Below are 26,782 nucleotides of genomic sequence, written 5' to 3' on the forward strand. Positions count from 1 at the left end.
TTTTTTTCTACTGTCAACAAACGCTTGTATGGCGGCCATATTTGAAAATGGCGAAAAACCAATTTTGAACACAAATTACTATTTGGCACTTCTAGAGGCCTCCACATGCCAATTTTTAGCTGAAACAGAGCGAGTCTCATTCGGCAGCTATTTTTAACTAAAAAAACACTAATATGGCAGCTATATTAAAAAATGGCGAAAAAATATTTTTGACCCCAAATTATAATTAAGGACTCCTATATCTCTCCGCACGCCAATTTTCAGCCGCACCGAAGCAAGTTTTTCTTCGGCCGCCATTTTGGATTCACCATCTTGAATTCTTTTTTGCGCCACTTTTTTTTACCCTTTTTGTCCACTATTATATATTACCTTCTATGACATTCCTGTCAGCACCTCCTACCTATCTCTAATAGTTTCCGTTATAGAAGACTTCGAAATTTGTATGGCGGCCATCTTGTTTATTTGATTTTCGAGTATTTTTTATTTCCTGCAGAAATTGACCAAGGTGTATCTCATAAAAGTGCACAAAAATCCCCCCATGTATTATAGTTTTTGCAGGCCGTTGATCATTCGTTTACATTTTCCACATTCAGGTCTTCTCATATTTGATTCTTTGCCTTGGAGCCTATCCGCGTACAACGGTATAAATATCTTTTTCCCACCATATCGGGAAGTATGCGTTCTATTTTTTTAAGTGAGTTAGGATTTGTAGTTGTATATATATAACGCACGTAAAAAAAGGTTTATTTCAATAACTATAAAATAAAAAAATATATAAATTGAATTTTGCTAGTGTTTCAGTGACAAGGACACTCTCCTATCTCAAAACATGGGTACACCTTGCGAACCATGTCACGCCCTGTACACAATACGAATATACTTATTATCAAGGAGGAGTGCTAAGATTTGGAGAAGCTTGGGTGGCACTAGTAGGACTGCACCCACCACAAGCCAAATACGCAAGTAAGGCACCTGGACGTCGAGTTGCGGACACCAGCCCGTTACACGACATCATACCATTATTATCGACAATAACAACCCTGTATACTATCCACAGCTGGGCACAATTCTTTATAAAGAGGATTTACGTTGAAGGGCTCGAGAACCATCTTCGACGTGCAAGTTTCATCACGACATTGATGAAATCCGTCTCCTATCAAGTGCAGCATAATTGAATCATTACACGTCCTGATTCAATCCGTTACAACATGAAACATCTGAGCCTATGAAACGCAATGGTTGCAGCAAAAATTTCCCATTGCCACTGATTCAATCAAGAAGAGCAATTGAGTTTTCTCAGTGGATGTTTTTCGTCGGCACTAGCCCCCGATTCAGAACTCTTCGATATTTTAACCGAATCGTTCGATTGCATATCGTTCTCGAATCGAAGGGCACTTTCCGAAGTATTCAGAACATTTCGAGTTAAACGTTCAATTCGGATTCGGATACGATATCTTTATCCAACAGTGTTTACGGAGTTAGTCGGTGAAATAGATTAGAAGATAAATTAAAATCTTTTCATATAAATTTTTAAGACTTTAAAGGCCTAAAATGTAAGAATGCGTTAGTCTTGCATTAAAATAAATTTATAAAATTGAACACAATCCAGACTTTATTTGAAATAATAAGATATTTCCATATTACATTCTTGCTTTGTAAACAATAGGATGTTCGGTAACTTTCATTCGATAACTGTGTTCTGAATAACGTTTGTAGCCTTTGCCGGTCGAGAAGTTCGAGTAATCGTACGGGTGTGACGTCATTTCGGTTTGGTTTCGAATACGACGGTTTGACGTTCGATTCGGGTGTTGTGAATAAAAATAAAAATAAATCGTACGATATATATATCAAATCGAATCTGTCGGCAAATGAGTTGTCGTTGTCGAGTTCTGAATCGCCCTACTGGTGAGAAAACATATAGCTACTAAATATTTACAAATGTACGTAAACGAAGGTCATACGTACATGCCGCCGCAGGGATTCGAATCGTCGACCACCCAATCACGAAGCAACAGCTCCACTACAGAGCTTTCACTCCTCCATTTTTATTACTTGTAGTGTGTTATGTTTATAGACTTGGTAGTTTTGGAATATCTTTGATTTTTTTATTGTATTTCCAATGTCATTTTGACTAAGGCGTGTGTGTTGTTTGTTAATTTTTGATGTGTTCTTAACCGTTATGGGCAGGTCTGCCTCGGTTTGTTTAAAAAAAAAAACGACTAAAAAGAACAGCTACACACCTACCCACATAACACAGTTCCAGTGAAGGCTACAAATCGCGAAAACCTGAGGGCAACTGCCACTGCGCCCGAGTCATAAATTTGACAAGTCATATAAGAGTTTCACCAGCACCCTTAACCTTCAAAATCGGAACGCAGTACTTCCCTGGACGAACTCTTTCACGAGGTACTGTAATACTACTAATACAATAACAAAAGAAAAAACAAATTGATAACAAAAACAACCACACCGAGCTTTCAGGTTTTCGCGATTATTGCACATAGAAAACATCTTTTTCGGATGTTAATCGTGTATTTTTTTTAAACAAACCAACGTTTCGGGCCCTATACAGGTACCATGGTCACGGTTAACAGATAAAGTCATCAACCAGTTATGTCTAATATTAGCGCAAACCACCTTGAACACAACACAGGTATGTTTGAAAAAAAAGATAATATACGCGAGTTCTTCGGTTTTCGCGATTGTTACACATAGGAAATGATATATGCGAAAATATGATTTAGATCTGAAAAAAAAATAGTTCCATTAGTGTGGCCGAACGGTTACCATGCTGGACGGTCACGCAGAAGTCCCGGGTTCGATTTCCGGGCCGAGAGAAATACTTGTATGGCCTACATTTATTTCTCTCGGGAGCTTGGGTGTAATTTGTGTTTGTCGATGAATGTGTCCATGGCACCCGCGACACAGGGTTTCCCTAGCGCCGGGCTATGAGTGTGTGCAAAAAGAAATTGCTTTCTGTAACAGTCAGGAACGCCCAAAAATTCAGTATCTCTTTGTGCTACTACTACCGCAGCTGTATTAGCAAATATTCGATAAGAAGTACCTATTTCATTCGGTTATTTCTGCTTTACTTAACATCTAGACTACTCGAGCTACTTCCGACACAGCGGTTATCTAATCTGCATCTGACGATGTGATTTCCGGAAGCCTAAAAGGTGAACCGTTTTGATTAAAATATTTTACATTAGGCTATTTTCTTAATATCTGAAAAAATAGGTTGAGAAATTACGCTTTACTTGGTTTTCAAAAGGGTTTATAAAACTTTGTTAGATTACACTGGCCCTATGCACACAAAACACTTTTATTATTAATGCGTACAACCTTTTCAATCGGGATTTTCAACCTTTTATTATTACGGCAACTCCATTTTTTATCCTCAATGTGATCGGTTTTCTTATAAAAGAGGTTCTAGCTGTCTTATTTAAATTTCGATCGGCTACTTTGCCGATTTGTATAGTAATAAATTCCAAACAGACGTTATAATTCATAATATTGTTACATATTTTAGTACATTAACAATCTAGTTACATTTAAAAACAACATTGAACAATATACCACCTGCTTGTCGATTTGATTTTTACGACTAGAGAGGGTGAAGGCCAGGTGAGCTGTAATACAGCAGCTTGATTTTGATTGCCTTTCCCGATCGGAAACTGCGTCTCTTCCGAGTCGAGGCACATAATTGCAATTCACAACTGCCCGAACGGAAACTTTTGACATTTCAAATCGGAACAATAGTTGATTTAACTCACAAATATTAGAAAGATATAGTAGGAATCAGGTTCATCTCGCTTTGAAACTCATCAGATTTAGGGTCGTATTCTAGAACTCTACTCAATGCTCAAGTCAGGATTTGAGTATGGTTTAAAGCACTCGAAATCATACTTAAGTCACTGCCATTAGGGTCGTATATACAGTGCTTGTGTTTCCATTGCAATCCTGACTTGAGCATTGAGTAGAGTTCTAGAATACGACCCTTAGAGACTACCCGATCGGTTCGACTCCGATTATCAGCATGCAGGTCCAGTTGCCCTGTATGAAACCCCGTCTCCCAGAATACAACGTTTAACGTTGTTAATTTTTATTTAATGTAAGATCTGTTCCTTTGCATTGAAATTATAAATCGTAATTATTAACATTACTACACGATATAATGTCTTTTACAACAGTACCGAAGGAAGATGAAAACATTTAAAGAAACAGAACAGATGGCACAGTGGAAGATCTATGTCACTATTTTTTGTTATAACACCAAGTGACGGGACGAACAAGTCGTGCGCCTGATGGTAAGCTACACGCCTGTCCGTAACAGTTACAGTGCCACTCAGAACAGAGTCACCCTGAGATATAAGGAATGTTTCCGGTACGAGCAACAGAGGATGGCGTTGATGAGACCTGCAGTTTAACAAAATACTCGCAAGTGGTACAACGCCATCCGTTCAGTAGTTTTTTAGTTTATCGCGATCAGACAGACGGACAGACGTAGTGATGTAGCAATTATACATAACATTATAGATATGTAATATATCTATATTTTATACATAATTTGTACGAAATTGATTTAGGAAGACTATTGTTATACGATGCGGTGCAGTGCGGCTCGCGATAATAAGCATGAGTCTTTAGAATATTTAGCGTAGGTACTTTGAATTATTTCATGTTATATTGCCCCTAAAATCTGGCCGCAAAAGGCCCGGCCCTACTGGGCCTTACGGCAAATCCGCCACTGATGATGGAAGTGACATAATATACGTTATACAAAAGCGTCCAAATAAATAAAGATATAAACGAGAACAGATAGCACGTAAAACCAGATACGGTACGTGTTGGATTTGTACCTTCATCAACACTGATCTAGCCCTAAACGTTTTTGAACGTCAGGTCTTAGTTATCACAATTATGTGTAGGCGGTGTAACGGTGGTACCGTAGGCGGGACATATGATCCGAATATTTATAAATGAAGGCTTGACCTATTCGGCTTCCTGAGGCATTTCAATGAGTTGTTTGTTTACTACGTCTTTGTATAAATTCAAAAATAACGTTTTTGTATTTATGATGTTTGTAATATTTTTAAGTTTTGGAACTGATGTGTGATGTCTAATAAGAGTTGGATTTGCAGTATACGGAACATATAAGTCAATTTATCCTCATCTTTTTTATTATGATACCAATTGGGAACATAGTGTGCCTGGTGGTAAATGACACGCCATGGTCCATAGCAATTGTAGTGCCACTTGGAGCTTTAAATAGCAAAGATCTAAGGGGTACTGGCACTGCACCCGTCACCCTGGGACATATGTTGACAAGTCCATATGCCTGTAATTCCAGCAGCACCCTTACCCTTCAAACCAGAACGCAGTAATGCTCACGTTACCACTTGGCAGCAGAAATAAGTAAATACTTATAAAATATTATATAAAAAGATAATACTTTCCTGGACAAACTCATTCACGAGGACCTCTCCTGCTACTATAATATGATATCTAATGAGTTTTGCAGAATATCGATGTCTTGCTTTCTCAAACTCGTATCATACAAAGGGTGATTATTTTAAATTTCTTATCATGGGTGTTAATTTGAATGCATTACTTTAAGAATAGGTGTAAATATGAATAAATAATAATAAAGATAAAGCCAATAAAAATAAAGCCAGTGTGTAAATATGATGCGAAATCAGCCTGCATAATTTGTATATACAATCCATTTTTTATACTTCAGTAACTTTGTGCTTTAAGATTCGAGTTTGAGAAAGTAAGCCGACGATATGTAATTTATTGTTTTCGTGTCGATGTTACTTTAATTGTAGGATATTATTGAGTGGTACGTTGCCATATTCATTATGCTGTCTGTGGCCGCTCTTTTCCTGCTTGCAGGAGTGTGGGCACGGGCGGAGCACCAGTAAATGCTACGTGGTCTTTGAAAACTGCAGTCACACTGGGTTAGATTTACAACCCTGAACCCCCACTTAAACATGTATAATGCAACGAAACAAAGATTTAGAGCCTTGGTGGCTCAACGGTAAAACAGTGGCCGCTAAATGAGTTCTCGCCATCGATTCCCGCTAAGACCAATTTGGTTAACGAACGTTCCTAAATCTTTCCTAAGTCTGGGTGTTCCGGGTAATGGCCCGGTTTTAATTTCGTTGCACACAATAAATTCTCTAGTTTGAGACAAAGTTATTGCAGTGACCAACTGGCACAATACTGTTAAAATAAAGATGCTGCGTTGTTGTACAAAATTGATCGTCAAAAACCTAATTTCAGGGATCTTTTGTAAGCACTACTGGATGTTTATCCGTCAAAAACCAGAACCAGTAAATTAGTTATTTCAATAAAAACTATGTGTATAATAGACGCCTTCCATATATGTATGTTCCATACACGAATAACGTTCAAAAGAACAAAAACATAAAACTTCGCTTTAATATTTACTTTTCCAAGACAAAGCCACAGGAAGTGCAAAGTTCATAGAATCAATTTTTCCTAAAGTTAACGCCATTTGGGCTCGCGAGAGCGAAAAACGACGGCTTTTAAAAGAAGATTTAGCGACAACTTTGTAAGGTGACACACGAACAATTTACATGGAGAACAACCCACTAAAAATTATATCAGTAATAGTGATTGGATAAAAAACAATTTAGTGAAAAGTTAACCTAAATAGCGAAGTATACTAAAAACAATCAGACTCTTTTCAATCTTAATGGAATCAATCACACTTCTTAATTGAATCAGTTACAATTGAATCAATTCATTACCTAAAATTGTTGCTGCATTCGTTGTGCTTGACAGGTTCAGATGTTTTGAGTTCATTTTGTGATTGATTCAATCAAAAACTATGATTAATTCCATTAAGACCCACCTGATAAAGAGTCAGTTATTTTAGTGTACGTAGTTTATAACTAAAAAGTTACAGACTTACAACATATCCTTACACGGAAAATAGGCGCCCAGATGTCGAGTTGCGTACACCAACTATTACATCATAACATACAACACGTTCTTTTATTTCAAACTCAATTGTAACTTTAGAATGATAATAAAAACAACAATTAGAACGTAAAATAAATTTAATTTTCGAATATTGGAGTAAATATGAAATATTGGAACATATTAAAAATCACCAACAAACAGATACTAAGGCAGAGATTAATAAAACAAACTTTGACTTCGACTAATAAAAAATTGCGACCTTAGAAAGTTTTTCGTTTTTACAAAACAAACTTTGCGTAAGCTTAAGCAAGAAATTACGATACGAAGTAAACTCAGTTTCATTTAATTTCTGGCTTCAACTTAGGCAAAGTTCGTTTTGTAAATACGAAAACCTTGCTTAGCTCGCTATTAGCACTTGCCCTAGAAGTTTATAAAGCAAAATTTAAAAAAAATCATAAGCAAGTACGAAACATCCAATACGTACTTCACACGTATTGCTATTGGTGCAACGGGCTAGTTTCCTTCACACGTATATTACAGTATGTCACACATAAGTGCGTATGACGTATGTAACACATAAAGTACAAAGTATTCAAAATCAGTGGCCTGTATTGAATTTATTGGTTGGAGAACCTGGAGACCTGGATATAGCATGGCGGGCAATCGGAGCAATAGCCTAAACCCTCTCTGTAGAGGAGACCCGTCTTGCTGAACACGAGGGAAGCATTGACGACTTGATGTTGGATACAGAAGACTTGGTAGTGATTAGAAAAATATATATAATATAATACATTCAGAAAAAATATTTTTATTTCTAAAAAAAATATTTTGTCAACATGGAAATTTTGCAATGATGCAACATTAGAGACGACGTACTTACATTTTTGCAACTTCAGCAAATTTAACACGCCCATTTTTTTCATAAAATCCAACTTGTGTTAATTTTATTTAACAAATAACCTTCAAGTTTCATCTTAGTATCTCCTCACATGTGCAATAAAGTAAACAATTAGGGCGACTGAGGTGAGTCGTTTTATTTTTACACCCGTTATTTACGGCGCCGGCGGCGCTCTGACGTCAAAACGTACCTTTAAAGGCTCCGTCAAGTACATTTATGGGGACATATTAACGCTCCTCGTTTGTGGGTTTTACAGGTTCATTCCAAGCTCAAGTAGTTTCGTCCAAAATATAATTGAAAAAGAAACTATTTTGTCCGGATCTAAATCGCGTATATTTGTTTTTCCTCGATGACCCAACTGTTTATATTGTGGTAGCTGAAAAAGGAGGTCCCGCGTTCAATTCCAAGTAGGTCCTAATTAGGAAATTAACTTTTCCAAATTGGTTCTGATCTGGGTGTTGTTGGAAGTGCCCCAGAGTGAATTCCGTTATTTTGGTACTCATATTACTATTTATTATATTATAGGAATTACCTATTTTGGGCCGGCAATTGGTGTGGTCGTCTGGCACATTATAATCATACAGCCGTGATCATGGGACCTGTATAGAGCGGGAGACGCTGGCTCAGCTAAGCAAGTTTTTAGTATTCACAAAACGAGACTTGTCGAAGTCTAAACAAGAAATGATCAAGTTAACTTTGCATTTATGTAGCCGATTTGTCAACTTCAGATACGATTTTTGCTAAGTTACACCACAAAAAAAAATAATAAATACATTGGTAAGTTCGACTCAGAGCCTGAACTATAGACATGAAAAATATATCTCTGCGATAGTCTATTTTCACGCTTGCTAAAGAAAATCGTCTTTCAAGGTTAGAGTTTGGTTCATAAATCTCAGATTAAGACTGACCGACTGACTTGTACTCCTCGTTTACTTATGTATAAGATACAGTGAATCACATTACCATTTGAACGCTATTATTATTTTTCAAAACGTTTCATTGTTCTGCACGATTCTTTATTATAAGCTAACTAGGTTAAATAAGTATGAAAATAAACTCCAATGGATTGCCTTAATATTAAAGGATTTTAAATGCTCGAAAACTCTCGTGATCAGCAGTGTGCCGTAAACTGTTACACTTCAGCATACGCAGTAATCAAAATCTACTCGTCAAAAGATGCGAATGTATTTCGCTCCAAACAATTAAACTGTATAAAAATCCGATTCCAATCAAGTCTTGTTTGGTGAGTTCTTAATTGAATCAATCACAACATAATTACATTCATTACTTAAAATGGTGGTTGTAATCATTGTGCTGGTTGCTGGAATCACTGTAAGATAAACTCGGATGGTAACAAATCACATTAGCAATCTGTGTATTTCAACCATTCTTTTTTCGGTGTATCCATATGCTACTTGTTATTCTTTTCACAGTGCGTTCTGTCATAATTTACACTACATTGGTAGCAAATTGTGATCGTGTTCATAAAATATGAGCACAAAACGACGCCGACCTGTTTCACGAATACAAAAATTGTGTTGAGGATATTTGCTTTTGTGAAACGAAAGTTTATAGCCTCAGTGTTTCACTCACTCGGACTCTGTACATACACTTTTCTTCACCACAATCATCAACAACAACTAGACTTCCGACTTGTAGGTATTGCTAATAAACATTCACAAATGTGACGTAACTCAGAAACTAAAGTCATAGGTACATGATGTCATAAAGATTCGAACCGTTGAACTCTCAATTAGAACCAACCGTTTTCTCAGAGTCGTATTCCAGAACTCTACTCAATGCTCAAGTCAGGACTTGAGCAGATTTGAGTATGATTTCAAGCACTGCAAATACGACCCTAATGGCAAGGACTTGAGTATGATTTTCAGTGCTAACTACAATACTCAAGTCAGGACTTGAGTATTGAGTAGAGTTCTGGAATACGTCACTCAGTGAACACGAACAAATCGTGGCTGTAAGCGACACGCCTGTCCATAGGTTTTTTGGACTTTTCTTGACCACTGCCTAGCCCTGAAGCAAAGATAGGATCTACGATAGAACGAGCTCCCCCAGAAGATGCCTATTCAGTCGCACCTATTCTCGGGGTAGTCGGGTTGACAGTCGGGTACAGATACTTGGGTTGTATGTGCTCGGAAACACATTCTTTTTTGGGACTTGTCAACTTACGTCTCAGGGTGACGGGCGCAGTAGCAGTGCCCCTCAGATCTTTGCGAATTAAAGCACTGAGTAGCACTGCAACTGTTAGGGACAGGCGTGTAGCTTATCATCAGATGCACACACAAAAAACACACGCAAGCAGGGAATTCCATTCTTGTGCTGTGCGTATAATAAAACATTACTGAAACTACAGCACCGCTCAGAGCGATCTGAGGGGCACAGCCACTGCGCCTGTGACACTAAAATATATAAGATATTACTAAAATATATGACAAGTCTCATGCGCCTGTAATTTTACCAGCGCTCTTTCCGTTCCAAATCGCAACATGATGCAAGCCTCTCCGCATGACGTACATACTATTCCTTTCCTATACATACGCATGGCGCACCGTAGGCGACAATCGACGTGTACTCTAACGCTGATTAGCAAGTCCTTTCGCCACGATGGCAAGCATTACCTATCCCTCTGATACTGATGAACTCTTTCACACTTTTTTTTTATAATATCAAGTGACGGGACGAACAAGTCGTGTGCTCAAGCACACATTACCATCAATGGTAAGCTACACGCCCCATAACAGCTGCAGTGCCAATACTCAGCTCTTTAAATCGCAAAGATGTGAGGCGCACTACCACTGCGCCCGTCACCCTGAGACGTAAGTTGACAAGTTCAATGTGCCCATAACTTCACCAGCACCCTTACCCTTCAAAACCTGAACACAGTAATGCTGACATTAGTGCTTGGCGGCAGAAATAAGTAAGGTGGCAGTACTTCCCTGGACGAACTCTTTTACAAGGAGCTCTACTGCTACTAAAAATATATTAACTTTTGCATGCTAAAGGATTAAGTAATTTAGTTCTGAGGTATTTATCACGATAAATAAAATCTCAATACGAAACTTTTTTAAGTTTACGAGTAATAATAAAAAAGAAAGTTCACCAATTACAAATATTACAAGTAAAAGTAAAATTTATCTAGTAAACACTAATTCAATAATTAACATAAAAAACTTTCGTAACAATCTTTTTAACAGCAATTCCTGAAAAGGTAACAATCGCACTAAATGGAAAGTAAACAAATGGGAACTTGTTCACTGGAACTAAAGTACTATTGTAAACACCAAAAATTTGTTTCCATATCTTGCAACAACCAGCACTTTGGAAAAATTCCACTTTCCACATTGCCACTTCAGAATATCATGAATCACTGCATGATTTCAAACCACACCACATATTTAGCGGAAAAAAGTGATAATAGCATTTAAATTTAAATAAACAAATAGTAACTAAACAAATATCTTTAAACATGGATTTAGTACAGACTTACTCAATTTTATTGAAAGAAATCGAAATTAAATACTAAATAAAATTGTAAAAAAAGCAGAAACGGTTGAAAACTTAAAAATTGTAAGAGTTTAATATTCGTTAAATCAATGTTTGATAAATAAAAAATATTTTTAAACTAAAATTCACACAATTGAAAAAAACGCAAAACACCCTCGAATTGTTAAACTAATCTTATTTTGTGTTTAAAATTGATTCAAACGAAGTACCTATAGTAAAAACATCACGATATTCAATAAGAATCTAAATACTGCAAGAAAATAAATACTGCAATACATTGGGGTTTTTACTAGTATAGTAACTCCATAGTGCTTTGGCAACATTGTAGCATACAAATAATATAATATATTGTATCTAAAGATGCTGTGCACCGCCTCTGCGACCGTATCGTTGGTATTCGCTGGCACAACGCCAGAGTTTATCAAGTAAATGCCTTAGTGAGCAGTTATGACTGCCTAGACAGCTCCATTGTCCCTCTTCCCGTTCTTGCTCTGATCAATTTGTCGTTCATGCAAAGATTTACTCCAGCCTGTTTTCATTTAAAAATATATAAATGAAAAAACCTAAAAGTTAGTTTTTACGTGCAAATCACACACCCCCTCAACATATTATTATGTACACACCATACTGCATTTACTTGTTTTCGGTTCGTAAATGTAGCCAAAATCAGCCAAAAGGCAGAAAAAAGCAAAACAAAATAATGATGATAATGTGCCAAATGACCACACTAATTATCTGATCTCGAACTAGGGTATCCCCTGTAACAACACTCAGAACAGAACCTATTTAGAAAAGTACCGGAAATCTGCCCACTGTCCTCTATATCGGTTCTAAACCGTTGAGTCACCCGAGGTCATCAATAATAAACAGTGTTTGAAATGAAACAATAAATTGGTATTACGAAAAGTCCTAATATGGTCGCTACGAAGTACTAACAACGAAATACATAGATGAACAACGTATTTGGTGCGGGACCAATTTAGCGGAAGAAACTCCATAGTTAACAAGGTAAAAAATATACCCACCAACGCATACACAGAAACAAAAAACACAAGCATATTACAAACGCTAATTTGGGCATGTATTATTGCGCATTTGCGCTTAGGTGATAGTAGTAGCAGTAGAGCTACTTGTGAAATAGTTCGTCCAGGGTAGTACTGCCACCTTACCTATTACTGCGGCCATGCAGTAATGTCAGCATTACTGTGTTCCGGTTTTGAAGGGTAAGAGTGCTGGTGAAATTACAGCCACATGAGATTTACCAACTTATGTCTCAGGGTGACGGGCGTAGTGGCTATGCCTCTCAGATCTTTGCGATTTAAAGCTCTGAGTGCCACTGCAATTGTTATGGACAGGCGTGTAGCTTACCATCAGGCGCGTCTTGTTCGTCTCATCACTTGATATATAAGTATATCAAGTGTATAAAAAAAGTCTGCCATGCTGGTCCAAGGTGGATTGGATACTTCGGAATTTTCCAAGAGTCGTGAACCTTCTTTGACTTGCTGATTTCAGAAGTATTACTATCAAACATTTACAAATGTACGTATCTTTACCAGTTAAAGTCACTGCCGCCACTGGGCATCTACTGATCTCTTTCATATTTCACACAATCGAACAAATTTTCGTTTGCGTAATTCAGTCCCATTTTTTTCCACTCGATTGGCGTCTAGCTTTAAAATACAGGACACGATCCGATACGATCGTATCGATAACGATGAAGTTACGATCCTTAGTGTTGACTTTGCTAAGGAAAACACTAACTTTGCTTTTTACTAAAACAAAACTCGTGTTTCTATTATCTCGGAAGGGAAGTTGAACATGTACGTGATGATTAAGTTTTGAACGAGTAGGTGCCTTTTCGCGATTTGGTATCTCGCCGGAACTCTGATATGGACTGTTGACATTGGCATGATTACTGTATTTCTAGCCAACAAATAAAATTTATAAAATGGGTGATTGGCCATAAGTGTTAGTCATTTTGTAATCAACTTGCATTAACCATTTACTCGTCCGCACGCGTTCTAGTAACACAGGAATTTCGAACAATAGAACTTAGCCATCACGCCTTTAGACAACAATGCGCTTCTGACAAACTTATTTCGCCTCCTCCAACCGCATAGGTTTCTACATACATACCCGAATATTCTTGGCACTTTTTGCTTCGCGTTTTCCACATTCGCGAACCTTTTTACGTGGCCAAAATATCGAAGCTTTCTTTTTTTATATCCGGATCACTGTATCATCTTTCACGCCACAAAGATATCTTACAACACTGTTCGGCATATTGTCGTTAAAGCGACTCACCAGGGGACAAGCGGAGAAAACTATTTTGCTAGACCAAATGTTTTAGGTATTTACTATTAAATAACTGTCTCACATTACACCTAATGATATTATCCAAAAAATGTGCTAATTTGTAGGTATGTCTTTACCCGATCATATAAAATCCCGAAAACAGGCTAAAATAAAGTCCAAAACAGATTATGTAAGAATAAAGTATCTAACTTAGTACATAAATTTTATATGGAGATATTTCTCTTTAAATACTAAAGAGAACCTACCCATTTTTTAACAACACGCCCCGTTGCCCACTACCCTGACTATCGGGTGCTTGTCAACGTCGGATATGTGGCAAATTTTCTCCGCCTGTGCTTATTTTAATCATATTAATTTTCTGCCTTCAGCCCCCCACACTTCACCGTCTAGGCTTGCGTACAATACCTCGCCTCTAGACTAAAACCGCACATACTGTGCAAAGCTCTCATTACTACAGCATTCACCCTTCTGTCATGCTTCGTCTGGCACACCCAATATTCACTATCACATCAGGGTTGAAATCGGCGCGCCACGATGAACAGCCAAATGCGTCTCTCTCAACACGTCCGTTACCCATAAAGGCATACAAAGCGCCATTTACCTAATTTTCGACTAATACGTTCAATATTACTTTCACACTTACCATGGCCATTTTCTATCCTAGTCACTACTCTTATCTATCTTTCACGTGACAACACTCTTTTAGTACAAATTATTCAGTATCTGTCTTTAGGAGTTACGCTGATACAAAGCAATTTAAATATTTCCATTAGTAGGACAGATTTTAACAACATCGTACAGTAAGATACCAAAGCACAGACTTCGCCAAAACCGTTTTAGCTAGTGTCAACACTTAAACTTTCTATTCTCTAGAAATAAATTCCGATCGATCTGCTGTAGACGCCTGCAGCAAATAGAACATGCAAAGCGATTTAAAATACAAACCACACCGCAATACGTGTAAGAAGTTCTTGAGCGTCCGAAGGTGGTCCAAAGACCTGATTTCAATTAAACTATTAGAGAACAACTCCGTAAATCGGCCTCTATCATGGCTGCTAGTTATATAAGTATGCGTGAACTTGTTATCCGAGACCTCGACCGCATGAAGTGGGACTGGTCAGCGGTCGTGGTCTCGGCTGTATGAAGTTGACTACGACTTCACGCATTAACTGCAAACATGCAGTCAATCTGCTTCCGTGTCTGAACGGTTACCATCATGGACCGGGTGGAATATTTGTGTCGCCTATATTTATTTATCTTGTGAGTTTGGGTGCAATTTATAGTTGTCTATATGTGTGTCCATGGCACCCGCGATATAGGGTTTCTTTAGTGCGGGGCTATGTGTAAACGTTAAAAAAACTCTGTTATGAGCCTTAGGACCGTTCTTATCGCAAGCGGCACAAAGTTGACTTTAAGTCTTAAGGCTCTTGACGTGGTTGAGATAAATAGTTCGCAACATAATTTATAATTTTTTTTTCAAATACAATAAATTATAGCAAAATTTCATCTTTACAATTTGATTCGATGTCCACTGAAGTTACGAGAAAAGATGTTAAAAAGGAAGCTGTCAAACGTCGCCTTGACGCCCGGAAGTACAGTCGACCTACGGTGTCACCGATATCGCAAATATGTCTTCATAATACAACTCTATTTCCCCTGAGGTGAAATCAAATATTTTTTATATAGCTTAAAATAGTTACCAGAAGAACTGAAGGTTGCACTAAAATAGGTAAGCTAAAATTTATACAACCTACGATAAATACCAGGACACTATTGTTACGCCGTTAAAAAAGACCACCCATGTCATGATCTACAAGTAGTATATTTGATTGATTAAAGTGGTGCCCTAGTTTGGTGAAAAAGTAAGGCAAAGTTTCGTCTTTCCACGCAAAATATTTGCTGCATATCGAACGAGATACGTATAATAAAATATGAAACTTATTGAGTAGTAAATTTAAAAATTTTTTAGTAGCAGTAGAGCTCCTGTGAAAGAGTTCGTCCAGGGAAGTGCTGCCACCTAACCTATTTCTGCCGTCAAGCAGTAATGTGATCATTACAGCGTTCCGGTTTTGAAGAGTAAGGGTGCTGGTGAAATTACAGCACATGGGACTTGACGACTTATGTCTCAGGGTGACAGCCGCAGTGGCCGTGCCCCTCAGATATTTGCAAATTAGAGCTCCGAGTGGCACTGCGACTGTTAAAGACAAGGGTGTAGCTTACCACCAGACACACGACTTGTTCGTTCCATCACTTGATATTATAAAGAAAAAAATGTAAAAACAAAGACAACAAAATACATACATAGTTTCTTTTTTTACGCACTGAAAGCGTTGCCTGTAAAAAATCTCTGTCACCTATGTCAGTTGTGAGTTTATTATTAAATTTATTCAATATCTGTTACTCCAATAAAAACATAACTCACCTTCTGACGCACTCGGGTAAAAAGAATATCTAGTAGAATATTTCGTAATCTGTATTTGCATCTAAAAACAATTTCTTAGCTATTGGTGGTATAATGCACAACAATAATAAAACAGACCACTTTAGATATTTCAGATCAGTGTTTCGAAAACTTAACAATTTACGGAAAAGAAAGACCAGGAGTAATGTACAAAAATGTCTTCGTTTATTATAAAAGATTAGAGACTAATTCATTAAGTCTTAGTTCATATACCTCATATCATAACAATGTAATAACTTTAGTAGTGAGACGGCGCTAACTCGGGTTTAAATTGCGGAGCGTTAGGACTCTCATTAAAGTTTGGAGTAAAGTTAATAAACATCTGCCATGGTAACGAGGACTAATAGCCCTCGGGAGCTAGTTTTTTGTTTATTATATACTATAGAAGCTACATAGGAGCTGGGTCTATGCGACACTTTATTCCACTCTCGAATATGAATACCAATGTTTGAGGGCACGGTACACCCAATAATGACAACAGGATATAACAGACGATCTCAGTGGCCCAGTAGGTTAGCAATGAGGGCGATATATGGGTCACGTGTTCGAGTCCCGATAGGATCAATTTGGGAAACGAACTTTCTAAATTGGTTTTGAATTAGGTGTTCTGGGGAGTACTTAGGAAATAGTTCCGTTGCTCAGGTGTTCATAGTGCATGGAATTCCCATGAGACCAGACAATTGGTGTAATTGGTTGGAGCACATCAAGTGTATAATCAGAAATAGAGACGAAATATTTACGCTGATATCAAAAATTAGAAAGCTGAAATAGTACAGCGCCAACAACTGACCTGTGTGTAAGTCTCCATATATTCCAAAAATATTATGTATTTATTGTAATTACGATAATATCTCTAACTATGGGGGGCTGTTCCATTCGGTGGTGTGGGAAAAGCAACAAAACATCTAATTACAAAACAAACGGAATCACATTTCATCGGTAATTAAATATTAAATTATGTAATTTTTCAATATAGGTCCATTATAGCAAAGCTCAAGTAAAAGTGGACGTTTTGAAGTGAAACAATTGACGAGATCTGTCAATTGTTTCGAATTCGGGCTGGCCAATTGGAGCGCAAATTGTACCCGTAAGGGCGCATTTATTCAACACGAATTTCATCGCGCTCACCCCGCGCGGACGTGGAGCGGCCACCGCGCGATCTAAGGGCAGGGTCCGCGTTGCCGCCGCGCAGCGACCGCGTGCGTCTAACTGTCATGGCAAAATACGCTCTATTTGTTTAGCTTTTACGTTTTAACAGAAATGAGCGTTCCGGGCACACGGGCTAGCCTGGCTTGAATTTGGTCTACGCTATAGAATTCAAATTCGCCATTAATGTACATGAAGTACATGTACATTTTGGAGTTCGGAAGCGTAATTTTGGAACCCTAGCTACAATGTGCACATTGATGCATTAGAAAGAGTGCAAAAGAAATTGATAAAAAATCTCTGTTTTCGCACAAGAATTAAATATATTGACTACAACACCTCTTGTAATGTTTTTAAGGTTCCATCTCTGCGCAATAGAAGAAATTATATTGATTCGTGTGTTTTATACAAACTGTTCAATAATTATATTGACTCGCCAGACCTACTACAAAAAATTCATTTAAGAGTTCCAGTTCGCACCTCCTTGCGTTCTAAAGCTACCTTTTCATGCAAATTTAGTACAACAAATTATTCTAAAAATGTTTCTTTAGGCGCTCTGGATTTTTATAACAAAAACTTAAATAATATTGATATTTTTGGGTTAACCTTACAAAGTTTTAAGACGAAAGTAAGAGAAGTAGTTTTTTAAGTTTCTTAGTTTACCTATTTATTGTTAATTTTTCAAAAAATGTTATAAGCATTTTTATTTATCAGGTATTGTTATTTTATGATATGTTATTAATAATTCTTATGTTTTGTAGTTGAGCCGTATTTGCTCACTATTTCTTGTTTATATTTGTGGAACTCTAGGTCTAATTATTTTAATCAATGTTTTAGTAGAACCCCTGTTTTATGACTATTTGTTTCCCTGAATAAATAAATAAAAAAATTAAGGCGTGGTAACTGGGCGGTCGCCGCGCGGCGGCCGCGCGAAGACTTTCTTCTCGTGTAAATGGGCGCTAATGATATGACAGAATAGTTTTCAAACAAATTAAATGACATTTAGTCTCTATTTCTGGTTACATGCTCGATCCTGGCGCATAATTACCTTGTTAATATAGCTTGAAGCCAGGTAATTTGACACATAAACTGGGGGTCTACTATCATTCTCCGTCCGACATCTGTCCGAAACAATTACTGTCAAATAAGTAATACTCGACCAAATCAAAGGACAATGTCAAGTATGAAGCTTCATTCGTATCACGAGTCTTATATTTTGGTCGAGTATTTTTAATTATTTAACAGTAATTGTTTCGGACGGATATAGGACGGGGAACGAGAGTCAAGGTCTGGATACAAAAACTTCTCCTTTGGACAGGTTTGAGTGGATCAAAATCGATACGACGATAATCTCAGTACAGAGTACTAAAAAAAACGACCTCAAAAGTACGTGGAATTACATCTGTTTGCCAAGTTTTATTGAAATATCCCCTAGTTCGCCACTATACAGGACTTGACACAGGAGGTAATAAAAATCGGTTTTCACTACTCAAAGTATATTGAAAGAGAAAAACGCCTTGAAATGGAGAATAGCAAAACCAACCATTAAAATAATTGCTCCTTAAGTAAAATTTAGGCGCTATTCGATCAGCCACCCTAAGAGGTAGATTATTTTCTTCAAAATGAAATGGGACCACTATGGAGGTATCCTCTTTCCAACAAAAAAAATCATGAAAATCGGTTCACAAATACCTATACATACAAACAAAAAAACATACAGTCGAATTGAGAACCTCCTTTTTTTAAAGTCGGTTAAAAAGTGCAGAGTTGGCAGTAGGCGACGGTATATTAAACAAAGAATGCGGACATTAAATTGAATGTTAAATTAATTTTAATGAAATCTGTTCTGTTGTTATTAATGGACACTACGGTGTTGTTTAAACAAAGCAGTTGTGTCTATAAAGAGTACTAGAAAGTGGGGTCATTGTCTAATTGCCCCATATCATTCTGCCTGGGGTTTAAAAAATTTGTTTAGAAAGCCATTAGGTACTACTTGGTACTTGGTGTAACGGGCTGGTGTCCGCAACTCGACGTCAAGGCGCCTATTTTGCGTGTGGAATCCATTAGGTAAATTTAACATTCTGTAAATAATTATGTTCAAAAGAAAACAGGCAATTAGTGACTTGCCGATATTGCTCGGCATTAAAAAGGTCTTCGTAAATCAGCGGTTACAAAATAAGCGATAAATTTCATAGTTTCGAATAAGTTGACTTGTGAATGAGAATGAAAAATTGACTTATAAATTCAATTCATGATTTCGAATTAAAAATAATTGGTACGTCCACCATAAATCACCATCACTAACCATTTATTTATTTTAACTTTATTGCACACAAAGTAGTACAAACAGCGGACTTAATGCCATTAGGCATTCTCTACCAGTCAACCGCAGTGCTGAGTTCAGAATAAATAAGTAGGGTGCAAAATATGACAAATAAAAACAGATAAATAACGCACAAATAAATCAAAATTTATAAGTAACTATGATACATTTACACACAATATAAAATATATATAAGATACATTACACTAGACAATACATAAACAACCATGTAAGTTTTAGATGTTTTTTTTCTTTTTACTAGGAATTTTCGAAAGATTCCGTGTTCGCGTGTAAATTGTATAATCTGCTTAAAATAAGAATCCACCATTATATGTATGTCTCACTGCTACAAGTATCTCCTCTACGGAAAGAGTTTAGGGTATATTCTACCATGCTGACCCAATGCGGGTTGGTGATTTCACACGTTTTCCAAGGGTTGTGAACTTCCGTCGATATGCATACATTAAGGGCTTTTACACATAAACGCGATACAACGACACGACGTGTGTGTAAGAGCCCTTAGGGCTCGCTAGAGTACGACGCGGTCGGCCTACGACGCGACGTCGTATCGTGTTTATGTGTAAGAGCCCTCACATATATACGTAGGGTGTAAATTATATGTAACGTTTGAAAAATAAACTGACTGTTCTTGACATTTGTATCACAAAATCACAAATCATTTATGGGGCAATGTTTACGCTTCTATAATAAAATTCCGATTGATATTCAAAATGTGGTATTTAAGAGGTTTAAAACTATAGCGAAATAAAAGGTTATTTAATAACACAGATTTTGCGTACTTAGATGACAAAAATTCATGGTTGTGACCCCATTTAAATCTTGCAGATTGTCTTGAGCTATCATATTGCAAATAAATATTGTAAATGATAAATGCAATACGAGTGTTTATTTATTTACAAAGAACAAACCCTAGAGTTTCTTACTCATTCTTCTCAAAGGAATCTGCCTTACGAATGAATAGAAGAGTTTAATCAATGTGGCGATTTGAACTGTAATTTTTTGCTAATGAAATAAAGATTTTATGATTTGAGTTTTGAATTAAAGGGATTAGAACCGTCGTTCTCAATTGAAAAGCAACGGATATTTCATTGGGCTGCCGCCGCTGTACCATCGACAGTAGTACCTAACCAGAAAACATGCTTAGCAAGTAAAACATATGAAGTCGAAGAATCAAGTTTGAGATAAATTAAGATGTACATTTTTGACATTATGGAAATACTGACTATTGAATGTATAAATGATTAATTTTTAACACGTGACGAGTGACACTTATGAAATGAAACTATTTTTAGGATCTTTTGATTTTACATAATATTTTATAAAAACATAAAATTAAAATAAGCTATTTAAAGAAAAGTTTGTATACAAAAAGTAAATAAATAAAGAAAAGTTTACATTAATATTAATCATAACACCAGTGTATTATCTAAATCAGTCGTGACCGTGGTACCTGTAAAGGGCCCGAAACGTTGGTATGTTTAGAAACAAAACCAATAAACGCGATTTGTATCCGAAAAATAGTTTCCATTTGCTATGTGTAACAATCGCGAAACCTAAGAACTCGATAGGATTTTATACTATAAGTTAATTCTTTACAATTCAATATTTTAGTCTTGATTTCGATTACTTTGAAATTTAATGAAATTAATGTGATTTTCGTAGCAGTACAACTCCTTGTGAAAGAGTTCGTCCAGGGTAGTGCTGCCACAGTTATGGCCAGGCATGCTTACGATCAGGCGTTGGACTTGTTCGTCCCTTCCCTTGACGTTATAAAAAAAAATGTTAATTAAAATGGTAACTAAATGTGTTGTAAAAAAAAATTGAGTAAAAAATCTTTACAATGATGGATGATTCTTGGGAACGTAAGAAAACTGTTTATCAGTGCAAACGATCAGCATCCAAAGGAGAGTCAGCGCATATGCTGCATAGTAGTACGTATACTATTTTCCCGGAAACAAAACACTGTTATAAATATCATATTGTAGCTACGCAACTCTATTAGAATCGTATTTGTACAACTATTTACATACTTCTCACATTTATCGGAGAGACAATATTCGTCATCGTAGTGTGTGCTTGTTTTTGTATCTTTTGTACACATTTATTTTATTTACTTTTTTTATGAGCGCCTGGTGTCAGCGACACGCCTGTCCATAACAATTGCAGTACCGCTCAGAACATTAAATTGAATCGCAAAGATCTGAGGGTACTGGCACTGTGCGCGTCACCTTGCGACGAAAGTTAATAAATTGCATGTGCCTGTAATTTCACCAGCACCCTTACCCTTCAAAACCGAAAAGCAGTAATGGTTATATTACATAAATAGGTAAGGTAAAAACTGCCAATAAGTAAGGTGGCAGTACTTCCCTGGACGAATTCTTTCACAAGGAGCTCTACTGCTACAATAAATGTATAAAGTAGGTTTGTGTTTGCCTTAGGTAAATAAATGATTGGATAAGTGAAGGGCCATTAAGTATGTAACTCTCGTTTATGAGAGCCCGATCGGAATTGTGCACACTAAAATATTCTCGTAGATCGCGTCAAGATTACCAACGAACAGAATCCGAGCGAAAGCGAGACGCAACGATTCCGAATCCGCAAGTATGATCACTTCCTTACCAATCTCATTATACGTCACAGCACGATCCTCAACTGTGTATCGACGGACCACACTTGTCCAAACTGGCAACAATCGGCGACTACCTTACGCGGATTGTATCCTTTCACCACGACAGTTAGCATTATAATGTATGCCATCGATACGATAAGGAGGAGGAGAATACGTTCATGCTACGGATTTAAACCGTCTACATCGTAACTGACAAACAACCGTTCTCCGACTAAGCTCCCAGTCTTCAATAATCTAATTCGTTTTCAAACTGAATTTACACAATCTAAGCGAGGTCGCATATGCACATGGTTTCTCTCAAAGAAAAGATTACGGAGACTGGTATCATGACTGTGGCATGAACTGTACTAAATAATATTTTGTATGCCCGTAAAAAATATACATAATGTCATTAAGGAAGAAGACATTAAGTCCAAAATCATGGTACCACGATTTCGTTTAACTAAGATAAACGATTCTTTTATAGGTACTGTATACGTTTTTACAATAAGGTTCCGGAGTATATATTAAGATTATCATTTCCTAAATTTAAAACTTACATTCAAAGTATTTTAATTGAAAAATCATATTACAAAATTGAAAAGTATTTGTTAGATAAAGATGCATGGAAACACAACATGAATCTAGACTCCACACAATTACGATTTATAGTGTATTCTATAGCGTTTAAGTTTATTTGAAAAGAGCAATCCCTAGAGATTTTTGCTCGTTCTTCTCAAGGAGGTCAGCGTAGTGAACGTGCAGTAGCTTAAAAAATGACGTTTTCAAATGTAAAAATTTTACCTACGGGATAAATTATTATTTGACTTTGAATTTGCACTATTCATTCGTTGTTTACACGTGCTAAATCCGGCTTAGGAATGTTCTCTACAATCTACATCTGCCTTATAGATTAGAATTGCATAGTATTATATAATATGTAGTGCATGCGGTAATCATGGGTACATTACTTTGATTGACGATGTCCTGTAGTTAAAAGAGCCGTTCCTTTGTAACATGACCAAGCAGACGTGAATAATATGGTTCAGATATTATACATATGTGTTATACTGTTATGGTTTACACAGATTAAGTTGCATGCTGATTGGTTACAGACGCATTAATAGAAAAAACTATTTAGGAGTATTCCCGAACTAAGAATATAAGTAATTGTATTCATAATTTATTTAAGACAGTTTCACATTTCTTATATTGTTTAATATTTTTGTAGCAACTTAAATAATATTCCCCGATGTGTACGAAACTTTGACAGCTAAACTCGAGAAGCGGCCCCTCTTATTTTTGTTCAGATGTATTCACACGTGAATAAATTATTGGTCGCCGCCGCGCACAGGGTCGTGATTGAAGGCTAGGCGCTTTGTTGGTTTGATTGGGTCTTTACGAGCTACAAAACAAGAAAATGTAACTTGTAAATTTAGGCTTACCTGTATCTGGAACATGGATATAGTGTCGTCCAGCATCTGAACTCGAATGGCAAGCATCTTGCCGCCTTTCTTGGGCGTGAGGGGGGGCGTTCGTGCGCCACCAGCACCCGCTCCATCCACCCCCGCGGGCGTGCTTGCCGAGTGGTGCATTCGCCCTGAATACATTGATCAATTTTAATTTGATGGAACTCCAAAAACGAGTCGTTTTTAGTACAAGTTCGTCAGCCCTTTGAAGGCAGTACAAAGATTTTTAATTCCCTGTACATAAATTAAAAGATCTAAAGATACTGCCAAATCATATACCTTCAGCAGGGTTGTCAAAGAATTACTGGGTACAATCCAAAAAATACCATACTTTTAAACAATGATTTTCTTTTTCTTTAAGTATGGTGTGGTATATTTTTAACCGACTTCAAAAAAGGAGGAGGTTCTCAAATCGACTGTCTTTTTTTTGTTACGCGATAACTCCGGCGGCATTTGCCCATTTTGATGATTCTTTTTTTGCTCAGTATTGGTCCCATTTAAATTTTTCTTCAAATTTAAATGGGATCAATACTGAGCAAAAAATGTTCCACTTCTAATGGTGGCAAACTAGAGATGAATCCGGTTTCGCGCACTACTCGGAAACCGATTGCAATAAAACTTGGCAAATAGATGTAATTTCACGAACTTTGGAGATCGGTTTTTTTTATAAGAAAGTTATATGAAAATGAAGTCAAGGTTAAAATGAAATGGAGCAAAGAAGGGGAAAAGCTGACCCCATTAACAAACAGGGAATTTAAGAATAAGGTATGCAAAAAACTAGACAATTTGAATTTATAAAACAACCTCAACAGAATATGCTTGGTGTATAAATCTTTTGACTATGCATAACTTTATTTATTCTAATGTGAGAACTACGACTTTGTTTGTATATTCTGAATAGTATGCAACCAGAAAATAACAAACCATTCTATAAAATGACAACAGCACATAAAAAACCATGCTTGGATGGTGATGTGATGTCATTTTGACATTGACACAAGATTTATATGGATTAGTCATACACTATTAAAATTTTTGAGTAACAGTTACGTAATCATGTGTTTAGAATATTATCAGTGCAGGTGGAGTATTCATGTGCTTTGCTGGTGTTAAAATGACCAGGTTTTCTCTGGACTGTAAATGCTATAAATGATATCCCACTCTTCCCTGGCTGTCCAGAGTAAATGCTCTACATTATTTGCCCTGACTTTTCCCCTGGCTGTCCCTAAATAATTTGTCAAGTAAGCCTGACCATTAAAAATATTTATTTACTTTTGGTATTTATCATCACTATAGCTTATGTACCCCTCAAATGGCTCACCTACCATACCAGTATGTGATCGTGGATAGCCAAGATTTAGAATCGCAGTGCACTAAGCTGATCAATTGTCATTCAATTGACAGAGGAAAAATGTATAATGATATCTCCTAATGCAATAATAATGAAATATTCACCTTATATGTATATAACCTTCATCAAACCAATAATTACAACAATTTATCAATAGTATGTGGCAAGTTATTGTGTATATATACAAATGTATTTTATTTACCATGTTAACTTAAATATTTACTCATTATAATATATCTCAATACTGGTTCCCATCCCTTCCTTTGGGCATCTACAACTACTAGTATGTCGTAAGTTGGTTTATTAATTTATACTATAATATGTAATTGTTTGTTTTAATTGGCATATGATTGCGCCTACTACAACATGATTGACCTACACCTACTACAACATGATTTACTACTACAATGACAACCATAAACTATCACATGGTGGTATTCAATTATGATGGCCGAATCAGGGGGTCTACTCTCAATCTCCGTCTGACATCCGTCCGAAACAATTACTGCCAAATAAGCAATACTTCAGCAAATGAAAAGACGCGTGAGGCGAATAAAGCCTCATACTGGATATTTAATTTCGTCGAATATTACTTATTTGAGAGTAATTGTTTCATATCGAGAGTAGCCCCTTGATTCTTATAATTTTAAATACCGTCACATTACCTAACTCAACACATCTCACTTTGAAAGTCTACCTATTTTTGAGTCTACTATAGCTGACACAATCCACTAAATGAACCATATAAACAAAACCAGCTATATTAAGTACATTTTCTTTCAACAGTACAATTAATTTTATAATTTTTTATAGTATAGTTTGTTTTTAAACTTATTTTTATATCAGACTTTATTGTTGGTAAGTTTATATGCTTTTTGTAGCAATTGGGACAGCCATAAGACACTCTATTGACAACAATATGCCAGGTAGTTTAAGATATACATCAATAATCACACAAATACATACATAATGTTAAAACCATCATCCTTCCTTTGGGCATTGCTGTACATGGGTAAAAATCAACTCTTGATATAACTGTATTGATATGTATAATAAGTATTAAGGAAAGAATAAATGAAGAGATCAAGCAAAAAACATTTTATTTTTTTTATAAATTGAGATATTTCTATCACCGTATTATATGTTTTTCCCTTTAAAACTTGCTATTTATTATTAATTATATCTTACCTGGCAAAGTATGGTATCCTATAGTGGACAAATGTCCAGTGGAGTTGCAGCTGCCCGGGGGAAGCTCAGAGTCCATCATACTGATATTTGTTCACTCTTTTCAGCCCTTAAACTGATCAATGAATTTGTTGATGTGAGCATTTTGGCTATGTTCAACATTTAGCTGACTTGGTTTGCTGGATATTATTCTATCTGTGACCAAAGAAACATTTTATGACAAGAGTATCCATTATGTACAATTGTTAAAAATCTTTTATTAAATTTATTTCTCAATCTTGAATAGTACTAGTTAAGCTAGTATTAGAAGTTTTCTTTGCTTCTTAGTATAGATATAGGCAATGAATAAAGGACGATGTGCGAAAAATTCTTGTCCTAGGTCATTGATTTTATGACCTAGGTGCTTGACCTGAGAAGATAGATATTGTTTGACATTTCGAAATTACAGAATAGGGGTGTCACCTTTGAAAGCAATATTACACTTTAGCAAAACAATTCAACAATTGCACTGCTACTGAATTCGAGCAGGCA

At 36.5% G+C, this 26,782-nt stretch overlaps 1 protein-coding gene across 3 annotated transcripts in view; it reads right to left on the reverse strand.

Annotated features, from left to right (window-relative positions):
- Nucleotides 1–26,782, reverse strand: part of LOC113233173 (FERM, ARHGEF and pleckstrin domain-containing protein 2-like) — a 97,951-nt gene that overhangs the window by 70,594 nt on the left and 575 nt on the right. For 2 of the 3 annotated variants that reach the window (XM_026468194.1, XM_026468193.1), the window contains exons 2-3: nucleotides 26,255–26,446; nucleotides 23,692–23,846 (exon numbers count right to left, since the gene is read on the reverse strand). In XM_026468194.1, the coding sequence (XP_026323979.1) occupies nucleotides 23,692–23,846; nucleotides 26,255–26,333 (234 nt within the window). In that variant the 5' untranslated portion in view covers nucleotides 26,334–26,446. The remainder of the gene's footprint in view (nucleotides 1–23,691; nucleotides 23,847–26,254; nucleotides 26,447–26,782) is intronic. The other variant, XM_026468195.1, reaches the window with a different exon arrangement.

This window comes from Hyposmocoma kahamanoa, unplaced genomic scaffold (assembly GCF_003589595.1).
Source record: "Hyposmocoma kahamanoa isolate Upper Pololo Valley unplaced genomic scaffold, ASM358959v1 78, whole genome shotgun sequence".
NCBI lineage: Eukaryota > Metazoa > Arthropoda > Insecta > Lepidoptera > Cosmopterigidae > Hyposmocoma > Hyposmocoma kahamanoa.